A 16,648-nucleotide genomic window follows, 5' to 3' on the forward strand; every position below is an offset into this window, starting at 1 on the left:
ACTCACAGCTTTTACCACTTCAAGTGTCAAACACCCAGAAGGAAAATTAAAATATTTTCTTTCATATGGCTACAAAACTTCCCCAAATTATCATCATTGAAAGCCACCTGGAGCTGTTATGGATCAATTTTCCATATTTGTTTTATGTGCCCATCATTTTACATATTTTAACCTCATCAAATTGTGGCTGATTGTCTCTGAATATCAATCTGAGATGAGCTGCAGTGTGAAGTTGAGAACAGAAAACATGTCAAAGCCTTTTCTCCTTTATTGAATCTGGCAACATTCTCAGACTCACCATCTGATCTACTGATCGAGAGCAGCCACACTTTAGAAAAGTTCAGCAGGATCACTGACAGTCTGTCAGTCATATTATTTTGATTGATTTGTGTTTTTAGACACTTGGCTGTGTGGATATTGATCATCAAAGCTCCAATTTTCTGATCACATTATAGAACTGTCATCACGCTTGACATTTTATTATAATAATGAATGTGTATTTGTTCTTGTGAACTTGACCACGTTTTAATATCCCATTAAAAAAAATCTGAATTTCCAGGAGCTGCTCTTTTATGTTCCATTCTGGTTTCTACTCTGATTAAATTGGTGCATTTATGTCCAACATATATATTTGTCTGCATACCAACGTGTGATTGGAACCTCACACAACATTCAATCCAGGTTTCAGCTGCATGAAACCGAATCGCCGACTCTATCACCCAGGGGTTTAAAAAAACCGCATAAATGGATCAAAAATACAATAAAATAAATAATCCGAACGTGTTTGGGCACTGAGTGAGAAATGAAAGGATGTGGTGACGTTTAATGGGACAAAAATTGGAACATCTGCACCAGGTGTGTGTGTGTGTGTGTGTGTTTGTTTTATGACAGTGCCACACATGCAATGCGCGCAGCACCAGACGCGTCAGGGCGCGCAGAGAGAGACGCGCCCACGCAGGCCGTGGGGACACAGACGCCATATAAGAACGTGACCGTCTGCTTCAGTGTCAGTCCTTCACGAGCACCATGCGCCCAACGCACCGATCTAGTAATGACCTAACGCGCAGCGCTGCACGCGGAGCGCCGCTGCCGCGCGCACCCGCGGATTTTATCCACTGCGATTTCTCTTTTCAAGACAAAACACTTTTCTGGACGACTTTGCAGTGATTGTTTCGGGATTACCTCTGGATAAGCTGAGAATGAAGGCAATGTTCTGGAGGTTCAGCCTGAACTTGATCATGTAGAGGTGAGCTGTTTTAAAATACATGGTCTATTTTTTAGCCTATTGATTAAAGAACAGAGTCATTTTCCAGCCGAAGGTCACAGCAAAAAGTTCAAATCAAGACCTGCATTCCTTTGTTAACACTGGCTATGTTCACATAACTGGCTGATGTGACTTATTTTTACCCCACTTTTCTGAGTAGAGTGAGGATGCCAAATTTATTGTTATTATTTATAAAGATTTAACCATTTTTGTGTACTCACCAAATCTGACTTATTGCTTTTTTGTAGGCTTTTTTGTTTGTTTGCTTGTTTTCTTTGTTTGTTTGTTTGTTTTTTACATTAGCTGCGTGTGTGTGTCTCAGGAAGGGCATCCGGTGTGAAACGTGCCAAATTAACATGCAGATCCATATCAGATTTGCTTTACTTTTATTTTTATCATTCGTGTTGTGTGTTGGGGGTTTGGCTGGACATTTTGGTGTTCTTTTCTTTTCTTTGCTCTCCAGGTGGTATGCAAACTGATTTATTGTCTGTGGAGAAGGTGCTGGCAGAAGAGTCCTTCACCCTCATCAACGTGATGTGCAGCACCTGTGGATGGTGCTCACGTGCAGCCTTAAAGACTTTCAGCTGAAGCAGATAATGAGATGGCGTTCTGCATTTAAGCCATGTGTGATTCAAGCAGAATTGCCGGGAACTCGACCTTGTGATGTTCGTTTGTGAGACGCTGAGGACCGCGCCTGGGTTTGACACATCGTGCCTGTGAAGGAGGACGGGTGAGGGACACATGCTGTCAGCACACATCAGAGGTGATTTGATTGTCTGAATAATTGTTAACAGTAACTTGGTATTTTGTTATGCAGTATATGTGAACATTGATGAGAATTGTGCAGTTCGCTTCTCACGGCCGTGGCATGTGGACTGATGATCCTCCACCTGTTGTGAGAAGCTGCTCATTTATATAAAGCTTAAATTCAGACCTGAATGTGTTGCTGATAGTGTGTGCCTTTGAAGGATATTAGTTGTAGCTGCTGACTTACCTCACCTTTTCTGTCCTTTGCAGAGTCGGTTTGTCGTGTCCACCTGGGGGGTGTTTGGCAGTGAACGTGGGTCCAGAAGCGCCGGGCTTCGATCCTTTTGGGCGCTGGAGAGCGTGCCATCCTTCACTCCGCCAGACTGATGCAGTTTACGTTTGTACACTTTGTATTGCACAGAAGGGGGAAAAATAAAATTGTTTTGTTTTTGGAACCGCTTTCTGGTTGTTTTGGCGCTGGGTTCCATCAGACGCATGTCCGCTCCTCAACCCGCGTCGACACATAACAATTTGGGTCACTTCAGCTCACAGTGTGAACACGGCATCAATGTGTGTGTCTTGTGACATCAGATACAATGTAGTTATAGAGTAACATGTGCCACTTACAAAAAAACAAAACAACAATCTGTGTTGGCACACAACTCAGTCAGGATAGTTTTAAATGTTCTTAAAGTGAAGAAAGATAAGATTTGAATCCAATTTAAGACCAAATATGCAAAATGCTTCTGAAACAGAAAAAAAAAAACATTTGTTCAAAATAGAGGGAGACAAAAAAAAACCTCTGTAAAATTCAAGAGGGAAAAAACAAATCAGGTCGTTGTGTCCATGAATGTGAAGGGGTCCGGTCTTGTTTTTGAGGTCGACTGAACCCATAATGTTTGCTGGCAAATCTTGAAAATGATTGTGTCATATCACCATGTTGCTTATCCAGTAAATTACAATAATGAGAGCTGGATTGTGGGCAGTATGGTGGTTTCATGGTTTGCACTGTTACTTCACAGCAGAAAGGTTGTGGGGTCGCTTCCCACTTGGTCCCCTCTGTGTGGAGTTTGCATTAATTACAATAAATGGGTGTATATGAAGTGGATGAATACAGTGATTGTTGCAATAACACCAGACTAAGATTTTTCTGCCATCTTTTTTTTTTTTTTTTTTTTACACAATTTGACCTCACACCTCTTTGCTTTGCAGACGTTGGGAGCCAGTAAACCTGCAGCATTCAGCCATGTTAACCTTGAGCCGCTGCAACTCGTCAGCCTCCTCGTCACTTTCCCTTCCTCTGTCAAACGACACGTTAGAGAAGGTGCAGCTTGAAGCAGTGAAAGGACTGTCACTGCAGAGAAACATCACCTTGGACCCGCCCACCACCAGTGGCCCCATCGCCGCCATGTTGTCCATGACCCTTGGCATTGTCTCCAATGCTGTAGCTCTCTTCATCCTGGTCAATGCCTACTACTTCCAGCGCCGGCACTCTAAAGCCACTTTTCTTCTATTTGCCAGCATGCTGGTGTTCACAGACTTCATCGGCCACTTGATCCCCGGGGCGCTGGTTCTTAGGCTCTACCTGTCTGAAGACGTGCCTGTCGAGGACTATGACCCTGCAGATGGCATGTGCCAGTTCCTGGGTGGCAGCATGGTGTTCTTTGGCTTGTGTCCTCTCTTCCTGGGCTGTGCCATGGCTGCAGAGCGCTGTTTAGGTGTTACTAAACCACTGCTGCACTCGTCCATGGTCACCACCACCCGTACTAAGATCTCGCTGTCTGTCATCTGGCTGGCAGCGCTCTGTGTGGCTTTGCTGCCGTGTGTGCAGCTGGGCTCCTACACCTATCAGTTCCCAGGGACGTGGTGTTTCATTAAGGTGCTGGAGGACACTGAAGAGGTGGATGTGGTGTTTGTGGTGCTGTTCTCTGGTCTGGGTTTGGCCTCCCTGGCTATCGCACTGGTGTGTAACACAATCAGCGGACTGACACTGGTGTTGGCTCGGCTCAGGAGGCGGCCAGGCTCCCATCACTCAGCCAAGTCCCATGACATAGAGATGGTGGTGCAGCTGGTGGGGATCATGGTCACCTCGTGTATCTGCTGGAGCCCTCTGCTGGTGAGTCTTGGCAAGTAAGAGAAGCCTGAAACCATAGAGAAGAATAAATCCTGAAACACGCAGCTTGGAGTGGTTCCTGGGTTCAAGTTCAAATCCATCTGATGACCCCAGGCAGGATTATAATCTTTACTGGTCACTATTATTATTGTAATTTTCATATTTTGAGGAAATACCATTTTTGTGATCTTATTTCCAGCATAGATGTTTAAAAGGCACATTAAAAATGCAGCCCAGTCTCACACCAGGTTGTAAAAATGTGCAGACTAATAAGAAAATGCATCCTTACTTATGAATTTAATGATCATTTTTACACCACACTCAGTGGGAGAACAGGCCATCTGGCCATCTGTGTGTGAACAAAATAACTTAGAGTTTTCATCCGGATTAAAAAAAAATATATATATATATACACTCAACAAAAATATAAACGCAACACTTTTGGTTTTGCTCCCATTTTGTATGAGATGAACTCAAAGACCTAAAACTTTCTCCACATACACAATATCACCATTTCCCTCAAATATTGTTCACAAACCAGTCTAAATCTGTGATAGTGAGCACTTCTCCTTTGCTGAGATAATCCATCCCACCTCACAGGTGTGCCATATCAAGATGCTGATTAGACACCATGATTAGTGCACAGGTGTGCCTTAGACTGCCCACAATAAAAGGCCACTCTGAAAGGTGCAGTTTTATCACAGCACAATGCCACAGATGTCGCAAGATTTGAGGGAGCGTGCAATTGGCATGCTGACAGCAGGAATGTCAACCAGAGCTGTTGCTCGTGTATTGAATGTTCATTTCTCTACCATAAGCCGTCTCCAAAGGCGTTTCAGAGAATTTGGCAGTACATCCAACCAGCCTCACAACCGCAGACCACGTGTAACCACACCAGCCCAGGACCTCCACATCCAGCATGTTCACCTCCAAGATCGTCTGGGACCAGCCACTCGGACAGCTGCTGAAACAATCGGTTTGTATAACCAAAGAATTTCTGCACAAACTGTCAGAAACCGTCTCAGGGAAGCTCATCTGCATGCTCGTCGTCCTCATCGGGGTCTCGACCTGACTCCAGTTCGTCGTCGTAACCGACTTGAGTGGGCAAATGCTCACATTCGCTGGCATTTGGCACGTTGAAGAGGTGTTCTCTTCACGGATGAATCCCGGTTCACACTGTCCAGGGCAGATGGCAGACAGCGTGTGTGGCATCATGTGGGTGAGCGGTTTTCTGATGTCAATGTTGTGGATCGAGTGGCCCATGGTGGCGGTGGGGTTATGGTATGGGCAGGCATCTGTTATGGATGAAGAACACAGGTGCATTTTATTGATGGCATTTTGAATGCACAGAGATACCGTGACGAGATCCTGAGGCCCATTGTTGTGCCATACATCCAAGAACATCACCTCATGTTGCAGCAGGATAATGCACGGCCCCATGTTGCAAGGATCTGTACACAATTCTTGGAAGCTGAAAATGTCCCAGTTCTTGCATGGCCGGCATACTCCCTGGACATGTCACCCATTGAGCATGTTTGGGATGCTCTGGACCGGCGTATACGACAGCGTGTACCAGTTCCTACCAATATCCAGCAACTTTGCACAGCCATTGAAGAGGAGTGGACCAACATTCCACAGGCCACAATTGACAACCTGATCAACTCTATGCGAAGGAGATGTGTTGCACTGCATGAGGCAAATGGTGGTCACACCAGATACTGACTGGTATCCCCCACCAATAAAACAAAACTGCACCTTTCAGAGTGGCCTTTTATTGTGGACAGTCTAAGGCACACCTGTGCACTAATCATGGTGTCTAATCAGCATCTTGATATGGCACACCTGTGAGGTGGGATGGATTATCTCAGCAAAGGAGAAGTGCTCACTATCACAGATTTAGACTGGTTTGTGAACAATATTTGAGGGAAATGGTGATATTGTGTATGTGGAAAAAGTTTTAGATCTTTGAGTTCATCTCATACAAAATGTGAGCAAAACCAAAAGTGTTGCATTTATATTTTTGTTGAGTGTATATATATATATATATATATATATATATATATATATATTTACAACCCCTGGCAATAATTATGGAATCACCGGCCTCGGAGGATGTTCATTGAGTTGTTTAATTTTGTAGAAAAAAGCAGATCACAGACATGACACAAAACTAAAGTCATTTCAAATGGCAACTTTCTGGCTTTAAGAAACATTATAAGAAATCAGGAAAAATAATTGGAAAAAAAAAATGGACTCACTCAATTCTGAGGAATAAATTTTGGAATCACCCTGTAAATTTACATCCCCCAAACTAACACCTGCATCAAATCAGATCTGCTTGTTAGTCTGCATCTAAAAAGGAGTGATCACACCTTGGAGAGCTGTTGCACCAAGTGGACTGACATGAATCATGGCTCCAACACGAGAGATGTCAATTGAAACAAAGGAGAGGATTATCAAACTCTTAAAAGAGGGTAAATCATCACGCAATGTTGCAAAAGATGTTGGTTGTTGACAGTCAGCTGTGTCTAAACTCTGGACCAAATACAAACAACATGGGAAGGTTGTTAAAGGCAAACATACTGGTAGACCAAGGAAGACATCAAAGCGTCAAAACACAAAACTTAAAGCAATATGTTGTGAAAGTGTAGTGACACGGACCCACAACAGGGGGCGCAAATGAACGGACAATAGAAGGAGTCAAATTTGAACACTTTACTGTTGTGAATGCCACAACCATACACAGCAGATTATAGAATGATACAAAGTCAATGGATAAAGGTGTCGTGTGGGCAGGCTCGACGATAGGAGACGTCCGTCTAAAGAAGAACCGGAACCACACGATTTCCTCCGCCACCGAACCCGAAGGATACTGGAGCCGCCAGGTCCCGAGTCCCCCAGGTGGCCACCGTCTCCCCGTGTCGGATCTGGTACTGCTGGCGAAGAGCAAAGACAGTCAAGTGTGGGTGTGTGTACACCCAGTAACAACAACGGTGGGAATTCCACCTCCACCTCAAATCACACACTCGTGCAGCTTCTGTTTCAGCACTTATCTGGAAAGAGTGAGAGGCGAAGACGTCGGCACTCTCACAAACCACCAATCAGCGGACAAGGCTCCACAGGATAGCGGCTGCAAAAAGAGTTCAGACTAAGATACAGTTTAGTTTATGGCTGAGAATATTACCTCCTTAGAAGAACGATATCGCGGCGACGTGGTGGAGGTGTCATCCTGCTTTTATCTGGGGTGAAGTGCAGATGATCAGTGACAGCTGTCATAGTTGATGAGTGACAGCTGTCACCTCGGCTGTTCCTGTGAGGCGGCAGCGCCCTCTTGTGCCTGAAGCCCGCACTTCAGGCAGGGCGCCCTCTGGTGGTGGGCCAGCAGTACCTCCTCTTCTGGCGGCCCACACAACAGCAATATGTCTCAAAAATTGAAAATGCACAACAAAACAAATGAGGAACGAATGGGAGGAAACTGGAGTCAACGTCTGTGACCGAAGTGTAAGAAACCGCCTAAAGGAAATGGGATTTACATACAGAAAAGCTAAACGAAAGCCATCATTAACACCTAAACAGAAAAAAAACAAGGTTACAATGGGCTAAGGAAAAGCAATCGTGGACTGTGGATGACTGGATGAAAGTCATATTCAGTGATGAATCTCGAATCTGCATTGGGCAAGGTGATGATGCTGGAACTTTTGTTTGGTGCCGTTCCAATGAGATTTATAAAGATGACTGCCTGAAGAGAACATGTAAATTTCCACAGTAATTGATGATATGGGGCTGCATATCAGGTAAAGGCACTGGGGAGATGGCTGTCATTACATCATCAATAAATGCACAAGTTTACGTTGATATTTTGGACACTTTTCTTATCCCATCAATTGAAAGGATGTTTGGGGATGATGGAATCATTTTTCAAGATGATAATGCATCTTGCCATAGAGCAAAAACTGTGAAAACATTCCTTGCAAAAAGACACATAGGGTCAATGTCATGGCCTGCAAATAGTCCGGATCTTAATCCAATTGAAAATCTTTGGTGGAAGTTGAAGAAAATGGTCCATGACAAGGCTCCAACCTGCAAAGCTGATCTGGCAACAGCAATCAGAGAAAGTTGGAGCCAGATTGATGAAGAGTACTGTTTGTCACTCATTAAGTCCATGCCTCAGAGACTGCAAGCTGTTATAAAAGCCAGAGGTGGTGCAACAAAATACTAGTGATGTGTTGGAGCGTTCTTTTGTTTTTCATGATTCCATAATTTTTTCCTCAGAATTGAGTGATTCCATATTTTTTCCCTCTGCTTGGTCTAAAAAAAGTAACCGTTACTGACTGCCACAATTATTTTTTCCTGATTTCTTATAGTGTTAAAGCCAGAAAGTTGCCATTTGAAATTACTTTAGTTTTGTGTCATGACTGTGATCTGCTTTTTTTTCTACAAAATTAAACAACTGAATGAACATCCTCCGAGGCCAGTGATTCCATAATTATTGCCAGGGGTTGTATATAAATGGTTAAAAAGCATGGTCAGCAGTCAAGATCAAATTTTGGGTTGAATCCTTACACATACAGTATATTTAGACGGGCTATTTTGAAAATTTGTCTAAAAATACACTGGTGGTTATTATTAAAGTCCATTATGAACTAATATATCACCTTTCTTTTGGTCACCTTTTAAGTGTGAGTAAAATTAAATGTTCAAATTCAATGTGACCGTTGAACTCAAACACTTTGTAACCAATACGGATTAAACATGGTGGAACGGTTGTGTGTTAGTGAAGGATTAAGTGGTTCACATTTGGACAGAACTGATCGAGTGTCAAAGTCACAGGTCTGGTCTGAGAGCGTACACCTGTGCCACGTGGCAGTCCATCCAACGAATTACGAAACCACCTTCCGTTCTGGTCTGGATGGCAACCACCCAAGCACATGACTGGTCCAACCCCAGCTTTCAAAAGTAATCACCTATCTGGTGCAGCCAGGTGAAATGTGGGCGTGTCCTTGGACTTCTGTTGTCAAAGGGACATTAGACCATGTCACTGAATCACATGTAACTCTCTGAGTGCCCTTTCTTTTTTATTGATTTATGTCACTTGTGATAGTTCATTAATTGATTAGTCCTTCAACCTATGAAATATAAAAAAAATGCTCTTCACAATTTAAAAAACCCAAAGTGACCTCTAAAGGTGTCTTGTTTTTTTCCAGCTGTCAAAAACAAAACAAACACAATTAAGTTTAATCAAAAGCATAAATTTGCAAAATCTTAAGTTTGAAAAAAGCCAGTATTACTGAATAATAAAAGATTAATTAATAAGATGTTGGTGGATTCTGTCAAATTAAACAATGACTCAGCTCATCCTTTCAGCCTCAGTTTTTTTCTGTTGAACCACCTGAAGACTCCATAAAGTGATGATTTGAATCTGTCTCAAAATTTGATTTTTTTTTCTCTGTCTAAAATGTTCTTCATGAGTCATCACAAAGATGGGAGGGATGAAAGTCAGAAATTTAACTGTGTTTTTTCCTTCCCGGTGGAGTTATGAGCTTTCTCAAGAAACATCTACAGTGTGAAAAAAGAAAAGAATTTTTACAGAAAATAAAAAGAACTGGCAGCTGCCTCAATAAATTTGTTAAAATTAAATCCAACACTATTTTCCCCCTAAATTATCATTATTATGTTGTTTTAAATGGCTTAGTGGTTAGCACTGTTGCCTCACAGCGAGAAGGTCATGGGATCAATTCCCACCTGTGGCCTTTCTGTGTGTTTGTGTGGGTTTCCTCCACATCCAAAGACATGCAGGTTAAGTGGCTTGGAAACTTTAAATTGTCCGTGGGTGTGGAAGTGTTTCTTTGTCTATATATGTGGCCCTGTGACAGCCTGGCATCCTGTCCTGGGTGAACCCGCCTCACACACTGTGACTGCTGGGATAGGCTCCAGGCCCCTGCGACCCTTAACTGGACGAAGCAGTTGAAGATGAGTGTGTGATGTTGTTTTAAACGAATAATATCTATAGAAATTAAAGGCAGTTGTTACTTATTACACATTGAATTGCATTCAGTGATATTTTGTTGTGCTGCTCCCATTTTGCTCAGGGTCACTGCAGGAGGTTTGACATAAGATCCACATGTTGATCTGTTTTTTCACAACTGTATAAGGAGAACAACAGTTGGCCAACCTTGAACATGTGGTATTTTGTAGAATAGAATTGAGTCAGACAAATACATCAAGACAAGAGGATTTGATGGATTGTGTCATTTAATGCATTTTCAGACACTGTAACATTAACAGTATTTTCTGGAAAGGTATTTACATAGTTTTACTGTCATTTTTTTACTGAATTATTCAGGCAGCCACAGCTGCCCCGCCCCAAGAACTACAGGATTTTTTTTTTACAGAGTAGTTTATGATTAGTTTTGTGAGTCCGGTAAAGCCTTTTTCATTGATTAATGATGCACACATGCTTCATGTCTGCAGATCTTTGGAATGATGTCTGTGATTCACTCCTACACAAACTCGATTGGGGAAAATCTGCCCAACTACAAAACCCTGATGGTAATGGGTGTGAGACTGGCCTCATGGAACCAGATCCTTGACCCCTGGGTCTACATTCTGCTGCGCCGCACCGTCCTCCGCAAGATCTACCTCATTGCTAAGTGCCAGGCAGGTGTGAAGGGCGCGGCCTTACGCCGGTGGGAGCCCAACTACTTTCACAGCTCCGAGATGAAAGCAGTCGATCAAACGTGAGCGGAGACGAGAACTCAGATCATTTCTCTCATGCAGCTGGAGTTTGTCATTAGGTCACTGAACAGATTGAAGGAGTCAAGACCCAGCAATGACAAATAGCAAACGCTCTGCACTTCTGTTTAGCTTTACCATCTGACTCAGACACTCAAAGCACCTTACAGTGATCTCACACACACACACACACACACGTGCGCACACTGAAGTCAGAGTGCAAGGTCCTCAACTGCACACCAGGAGCAACTTGGAAATTAAAGATCTTGCTTAAGGGAAGCGTAGCAATTTCTTATCTTACTCACAGGGAATCCTGTCTGTCTCACCATCAAAGTTTACCATTTTATTATTTTATTTTTACCTTAGACATGAAAGCTAGCTAATGCTGTGATTTTGCACAAATTATCTTTTTGTTGTTAAATTCTACAGTTTCTTTGTAATAAGTGAACATTTTTGAACAATATTCCTTGTCTTAACAATCATTCAGATTAACGTTGTCTCAATTAGGGGCGTAGCCAGGATTTTCTTTAATATATTCATATATCTATCTGTCTATAGGTAGATAGATATACAGTGCATCCAGAAAGTATTCACAGTGCTTCACTTTTTCCACATTTTGTTATGTTAAAGTCTTTTTTCCAAAATGGAGTACATTCATTTTCCCCTCAAGATTCTACTCATAAAAACCCCATAATGACAACATGAAAAAGGTTTTTTTTTTGGAATATTTGCAAATTTATTAAAAATTTAAAAAAAGCTAAGGAATCACATGTACCTAAGTATTCACATCCTTTGCTCAATACTTCGTTGATGCACCTTTGGCAGCAATTACAGCCCAAGTCTTCTTGAATATGATGCCACAAGCTTGGTGCACCTATCTTTGGGCAGTTTGGTCCATTCCTCTTTGCAGCACCTCTTAAGCTCCATCAGGTTGGATGGGGAGCGTCGGTGCACAGCCATTTTCAGATCTCTGCAGAGATGTTCGGTCAGATTCAGGTCTGGGCTCTGGCTGGTCCACTCAAGGACATTCACAGAGTTGTCCTGAAGCCACTCCTTTGATATCTTGGCTGTGTGTTTAGGGTCATTGTCCTGCTGAAAGATGAACTGTCACCCCAGTATGAGGTCAAGAGCGCTCTGGAGCAGGTTTTCATCCAGGATGTCTCTGTACATTGCTGCATTCATCTTTCCCTCAATCCTGAGTCTCCCAGTTCCTGCTGCTGAAAAACATCCCCACAGCATGATGCTGCCACCACCATGCTTCATTGTAGGGATGGTGCCTGGTTTCCTCCAAACATGACGCTGGGCTTTCACACCAAAGAGTTCAATCTTTGTCTCATCAGACCAGAGAATTCTGTTTCTCCTGGTCTGAGAGTCCTTCAGGTGTATTTTGTCAAACTCCAGGTGGGCTGCCATGTGCCTTTTACTAAGGAGTGACTTCCATCTGGCCACTCTACCATACAGGCCTGATTGGTGGATTGCTGCAGAGATGGTTGTCCTTCTGGAAGGTTCTTGTCTCTCCACAGAGGAATGTTGCAGCTCTGACAGAGTGACCATGGGTTCTTGGTCACCTCCCTGACTAAGGGCCTTCTCCTCCGATTGCTCAGTTTAGATGGGCATCCAGCTCTAGGAAGAGTCCTGGTGGATCTGAATTTCTTCCATTTATGGATGATGGAGGCCAATGTGCTCATTGGGACCTTCAAAGCAGCAGAAATGTTTCTGTACCCTTCTTCAGATTTGTGTGACAGTTCCTTTGACTTCATGCTTGGTTTGTGCTCTGACTGTCAACTGTAGGACCTTATATGTAGACAGGTGTGTGTCTTTACAAATCATGTCCAATCAACTGAATTTACCCCAGGTAGACTCCAATTAAGCTGTAGAAACATCTTAAGGATGGTTAGTGGAAACAGGAGGCACCTGAGCTAAATTTTGAGCTTCATGGCAAAAACTGTGAATACTGATGTACATGTGATTTATTAGGGGTTTATATATTTTTATATATGTTGTATGTTTTATATATATATTAGCAAAAATCTCAAAAAAAAAATAAATATTTTTCACATTGTCATTATGGAGTATTGTGTGTAAAATTTTGAGGAAAAAAAAATAATTTCATCCATTTTGGAATAAGGCTGTAGCATAACATAAAAAGTGAAGTGCTGTGAATATTTCTGGATGTACAGAAGAATACAGAAGTTAGATTTTGAATCAAACCCATGAAAGAATTCAAAAGCATTTACATTTTTATTTGGGTTTGGTGGCTGCGCCTCTGATCAGACAAGGGATGCATGTGATTGTGTTCTGTCATATTATGGCTCAGAGAATATTCAGTCATGTTTCCAGGTGTGTTAGTTTGCATTGAGTCTTAAGTGTTAAAATCATAGAAAGTAGTGTGTCACTGTAGTAATTCAGTGGAACTGAAGAGAAAAATATGGTTTTCAACCGATTGTATTTCTGTGTAGAATGATTATATCCCATTATTACTATACACTATTATTATTATTATTATTATACTTTATTTCTGGAAAGCATGCAGTAAATATTATCAGCACCATGCTTATCAAAATATAGAAAATTGTGCTTTCCATATTTTAATCATGCTTCATGCAAGACAAGGTAAATTCCATAATACTTGAATTGTAACCTCAATTTACTGAGGATATGAAAATGAGACGTAAATAAAATAATGTAATTGTTGCATAAGCTTTGAATCGTTATTTTTTTCTCCTTAGTTTCAAGAGTGTTACTTTATGATGTTTTTGGAAGCTATAGTGTGCTACTTGTTGAATATGTACCTTCACCCAAAAACTAAGAAGTGGTCGGGGGGCGTCATACGATTGCCTCTGTGTGTGTGTGTGTGTGCACGTGAGGGAGGGAGGGAGTTTTGAGTTTTATTTATTACACCTGTCAGCAGTGTGCTTGCTCGTGGGGTGAGTCAGGGTTCCCTTGCTTGTGTACAGCCGCTTGAGATGATTTCCGTTGTATTCTGCCGCTTTATAAATAAATTTGTTATGTGGGACCAGACTTTGCAGATTTGGCTGTGGTTTTTGCAGCAGACATGGATGCTTGATTGGGATTTGAACATGGTTGTGTCTTGTGTGTTTATCATTTACTTTTTGAGATGCAGAAGGACTTGTGGATTGACAGACAACTTTGTAGTTCCAGAACAACATGCACTACCACCTGCACCATTGTCCTAAAGCAGTGCACGTTTATTTGTTGGACAAATGCATATGACCCATGCCATACAGATTCAGCACTTCCAATCTGTAAAGAGGTGTGTCAGCTGCTCAGGAGACAAAACACCAGGAAAGCTCCTGGCCCAGATGGTGTGTCAAACTCCTGCCTGATAATCTGTGCTGAGCAGCTGGCCCCCAATTTCACCCAGATCTTCAACAGATCACTGGAGCTGTGTGAAGTCCCATCCTGCTTCAAAAGCTCCACAATCATCCCTGTTCCCAAGAAATCCTGAGTTAGCGCAGAAGTTCAATCTACCCCAGGAACTGTTGGTCCAGTTCTACACAGCAACACTCCAGTCTGTTTGATGCACATCTATCATCATGTGGTTTAGTTCAGCAACCAAATAGGACAGAAACAGTCTACAATGGACAATAGGGTCTGCAGAGAGGATCAGTGGTGCTAAGCTGCCCTTCATCCTGGAATCAGCAGGAAGCAGCATCACTGCAGACCCATCACACCCTGGTCATAACCTCTTTAAACTTCTGCCCTGTGGAAGACGCTACAGGATAATGTGTGCCAAAACAATCTAACATAGGAATAGTTTATTCCCTCCAGACCATCACCCTAATCAATAGTTATATTTTGTTTGTGACTAATAAATCTCTGGCTACAACACACACTGAACATTCATCAGAGTCCACACAGGTAACAAATACCTGCATCAAGACCTGTATCACACATCATCATCCATCAACCCACTTTACACTATTGTTATTGCATTTTAAACTGCAGCCACTTTATCATCATTATTATTACTTCATCCTTATTCCAAATGAAACCAGAGTCACATTCCTTATGTGTTGACATATTTGGCAAATAAAGCTGATTCTGGTTCTTGTTTTGTTTAGTGTTTTGATTCCAGCATATCTTGGTCTTTGTAAAATAAAACAGATAAAACATAATTTACTGTGATGGACTGGCGGCCTATGCAGAGGGTACTCTGCCTCTCGTCTGGTTACTGCTGGAATAGGCTTTCTTAAAAGGTCAGGTCAAGTCTGTATGTCACTACATCCACCACAATACAGAACCACGTCTGCTCCTAAATGGAAACCACCCCGACAGCTGATCTATCACCAGTTTGCAAAATTTTGTGTTCCGGAATCTGACCTTGATTTGAATTGAGAAAGGGTGCGGCCTGCCTCTGGTGATAAAATGCATCTATACCTGATGTCTCAGCTGCCCAGCAACCATGCAAAATTGCAAATCTTAAATATTTTAAAGTTAGAATTAAGATTAGGATATGGTTTAGGGTTTGTGAAATACATTTTTAAAAAATGAACATTACTTTCACTTCCATAAATCTTGCATTGTAGTGTCATTCTGACATGGTTCAGGTCGCAATCTGGAATATTTCTGACGAACAAGCAGTGTAAGATGAGACGAGATAAGACTCAAGATGGGAAAATTCACGCATTACAGCAACATAGTCAGAAAGCTGCGTCGATCGCATCTTTGTTTTTGTCATAAACGACTTTAAGGACTTCAGGCCGGCGGCGCTATGACCTCTGAAGTCATGAAATGCTTCAAGCGTGTGGCCTCCACTACCTCAAGTCCTACCTCCTTCCAAACTTTGACCCACACCAGTTTGCTTATCGAGCAAACAGGTAATCAGCTGATACCATCACCACTGCCCTGCACACCACCCTGAGCCACCTGGAGGAATCTGGAACCTACGTCAGGATGCTTTTAGTGGATTATAGCTTGGCTTTTAATACCATCCTGCCTGACCTGTTAGTCAAAAAGCTGACTGACCTGGACTTTCCACCCTTTACCTGTGACTGGATAAAGGGCTTGTTGACTGAGCATCCAGTAAAGGTGGGTCCTCTCAGTTCCTCCATCCTGACACTCAGCACAGTCTCCCCCCAGGGCTATGTGCTGAGCCCCTTCCTGTTTGCCCTATATCCATGTGCCTGTGTCCTCTCCCACCACTCATTGTTGTCAAAATTGCTGATGATACAACAGTGGTGGGCCTGATCACAGGAGGAGATGAAACAGCATACAGGGGGAGGTTCAGAGGCTCAAGGCATGGTGTACCACAAACAACCTCATGCTGAACACCATCAAAACCAAGGAGATGGTCATAGACTTCAATAGGAAGGGGGAAAACCATGCCCCACTTCAGATCAGCAGCTGCTGCATGGAGAGGGTCTCCTCCTTCAGGTTCCTGGGGGCGCACCTTTCTGACGACCTAACATTGTCCACCAACACGTCGGCATGAGCGTACTGAGGACCTTCTACTGAACCACAGTGGAAAGCATCTTGTCGTACTGCATCACGGTGTGGGTTGCAAGCTGCACCTCTGGGGACAAGAGAGCGCTGCAGTGAGTGATTAAAGCAGCCCAGAACATCATCGGCTGCTCCCTGCCCTCCCTGGAAGACATCGCTACCTCCTATGGCCTCAGCAGAGCACAGAAAATCTGCCTGGATGAGTCGCATCCAGGCCAGGGTCTCTTCTGCCTTCTATACTCTGGCAAAAGATTCAGAAGCCACAGGTGCTGGGCAAATCACCTCAAAGACAGTTTTTACCTGTGGGCAATCAGACTCTTGAATGTACA

At 42.8% G+C, this 16,648-nt stretch overlaps 1 protein-coding gene across 1 annotated transcript; it reads left to right on the forward strand.

Moving 5' to 3' along the window:
* Positions 1-1,024: 1,024 nt before the first annotated feature.
* Positions 1,025-11,539, forward strand: ptger1a (prostaglandin E receptor 1a (subtype EP1)). The gene is made up of 3 exons (XM_034188026.1): positions 1,025-1,246; positions 3,224-4,127; positions 10,596-11,539. The coding sequence occupies exons 2-3, from the start codon at positions 3,258-3,260 to the stop codon at positions 10,863-10,865; spliced, it is 1,140 nt and encodes a 379-aa protein (XP_034043917.1). The 5' UTR covers positions 1,025-1,246; positions 3,224-3,257; the 3' UTR covers positions 10,866-11,539.
* The last annotated feature ends 5,109 nt before the right edge of the window (positions 11,540-16,648 follow it).

The sequence above is a fragment of the Thalassophryne amazonica genome, chromosome 15 (assembly GCF_902500255.1).
Source record: "Thalassophryne amazonica chromosome 15, fThaAma1.1, whole genome shotgun sequence".
In the NCBI taxonomy this organism is placed as follows: domain Eukaryota; kingdom Metazoa; phylum Chordata; class Actinopteri; order Batrachoidiformes; family Batrachoididae; genus Thalassophryne; species Thalassophryne amazonica.